Source organism: Buceros rhinoceros, unplaced genomic scaffold (assembly GCF_000710305.1).
Source record: "Buceros rhinoceros silvestris isolate BGI_N320 unplaced genomic scaffold, ASM71030v1 scaffold35576, whole genome shotgun sequence".
NCBI classification, from domain to species: Eukaryota; Metazoa; Chordata; class Aves; order Bucerotiformes; family Bucerotidae; genus Buceros; species Buceros rhinoceros.
In genome coordinates, this window is record NW_010418760.1 from 9903 (window position 1) to 11345 (window position 1443).

The following is a 1443-nucleotide window of genomic DNA, read 5'->3' on the forward strand; positions in this document are numbered from 1 at the left end:
GCAGACGCTGCGGTGCTTTCTGCTTCGGGGGCCGTGGTCGCGGCGGAAGTGGCAGTGCTGGTAGTAACGGCCGCGGCAGCTTCAGCAGCGGTCGTGGCTGTGGTGGTCGTATTTGTTGCTTCTGCTGCAGCAGCTGGAGCAGATGTGGTTGGAGTGGATTCGTCGGGCTTTGTGCTGTCAAAAAACAGCAACAGTCACATACAAGCACGGGACAGCTTAATGGTTCATGGAAACCCAGAGTTTAAACAAGTTAATGGAGTACAAAATAAGAGGTTTAGGTCTGGTTTCACAGACTGTACCCCAGAACACAAAACGGCATCAGCTCAGAGGTCGGAGCCTCACTGAAATGCTTCGCCAAAACTGCGTGTCTACGTAGACCGGTCATTTCAGTTAAAAAGAAACACAGAAGGTATAATCTGAGTTTTTATATACTAAGCCACTGTTTGGAACGAAAAGCTACAAGGAGAATGTTTTTAAGATTCACGGCCCAGATTCTGGGTTTAACCAATAGGCAGTTTAACATTAAAAGCATTAGCAACCATGAGAAACATACCTGTTTTCTTCAGCTTTAATCATTGCTAGAGGAAAGAGGGGAAAACACAATCAATCAAAATACAGCTTCAAAACCTGTAATCACACATGGTAAAGAGTTACTTGTGAACCTGATCTAACAAAACAGAAGGGGACACTGCCTTCAGAATGCAGAAGGGCAAAAAAGTTACGAATATTTTTGCCCAGAAATTTCTCAAAATAATTTTGGTGAAAAGTTAAAAGCAATTTCATAATATATGATATATTTGCAAAAGGCCTTTGCACCCTCTCCCAGTTCCTTTTCGGGGACACAAGGGGGAGCTGGTGCTGCTGCCATGTGGGGAAGAACTCCAGGGATCATGGCAGAAGGGACGGTGCTGAGGACGCAGGAGGCAAGGCTGCTCCATGGAAATGGCATTACCTCTACTAGAGGCGGCTCCTTTCAGCAGATTTAATGTCCAACAGAAGTTAGACTGCTCAGCTTTGATACCGAATTTGTTGCCAGCTGTCAGGCACATGCATAGCTGCAACTCGCTGCCACCCTCCCAGTGTACTTTTGTTAACGCTACCTTCGAGGTCCTCAAGCTCTTTGGGTTTCGCCCAGCGCGACTCCTTTGTCTGGGAATTGTAATAGTAGGGCTTTCCGGAGTCAGACTTATACTCCTTCCAGGGACACTTGGACAACAATTGCTAGTGGACAGAAAGCAAGAACATTGAAGCGAAGTTACAGCGGTGTTTTAAAGTCAGGAGGACAGCTAGAAGAGAGCCACAAACACTGGGCTAAGGTTGGAGGGTGCAGCAAGGGGAGGGTTGCTCTCTTCTCCCCAGGAACAAGTGACAGGACGAGAGGAACCGGCCTCCAGTTGCCCCAGGGGAGGTTGAGGTTGTCCCTGAGGAGCCGTTTCTGTCCCG

The 1443-nt window shown here is 47.8% G+C and overlaps 1 protein-coding gene across 1 annotated transcript in view; it reads right to left on the minus strand.

The window, feature by feature from the left end:
• Positions 1 to 1443, minus strand: part of PRPF40A (PRP40 pre-mRNA processing factor 40 homolog A (S. cerevisiae)) — a 17283-nt gene that overhangs the window by 8737 nt on the left and 7103 nt on the right. Inside the window, exons 7-9 of the mRNA XM_010138658.1 lie at positions 1101 to 1221; positions 554 to 578; positions 53 to 174 (exon numbers count right to left, since the gene is read on the minus strand). Coding sequence (XP_010136960.1) covers positions 53 to 174; positions 554 to 578; positions 1101 to 1221 — 268 coding nt within the window. The remainder of the gene's footprint in view (positions 1 to 52; positions 175 to 553; positions 579 to 1100; positions 1222 to 1443) is intronic.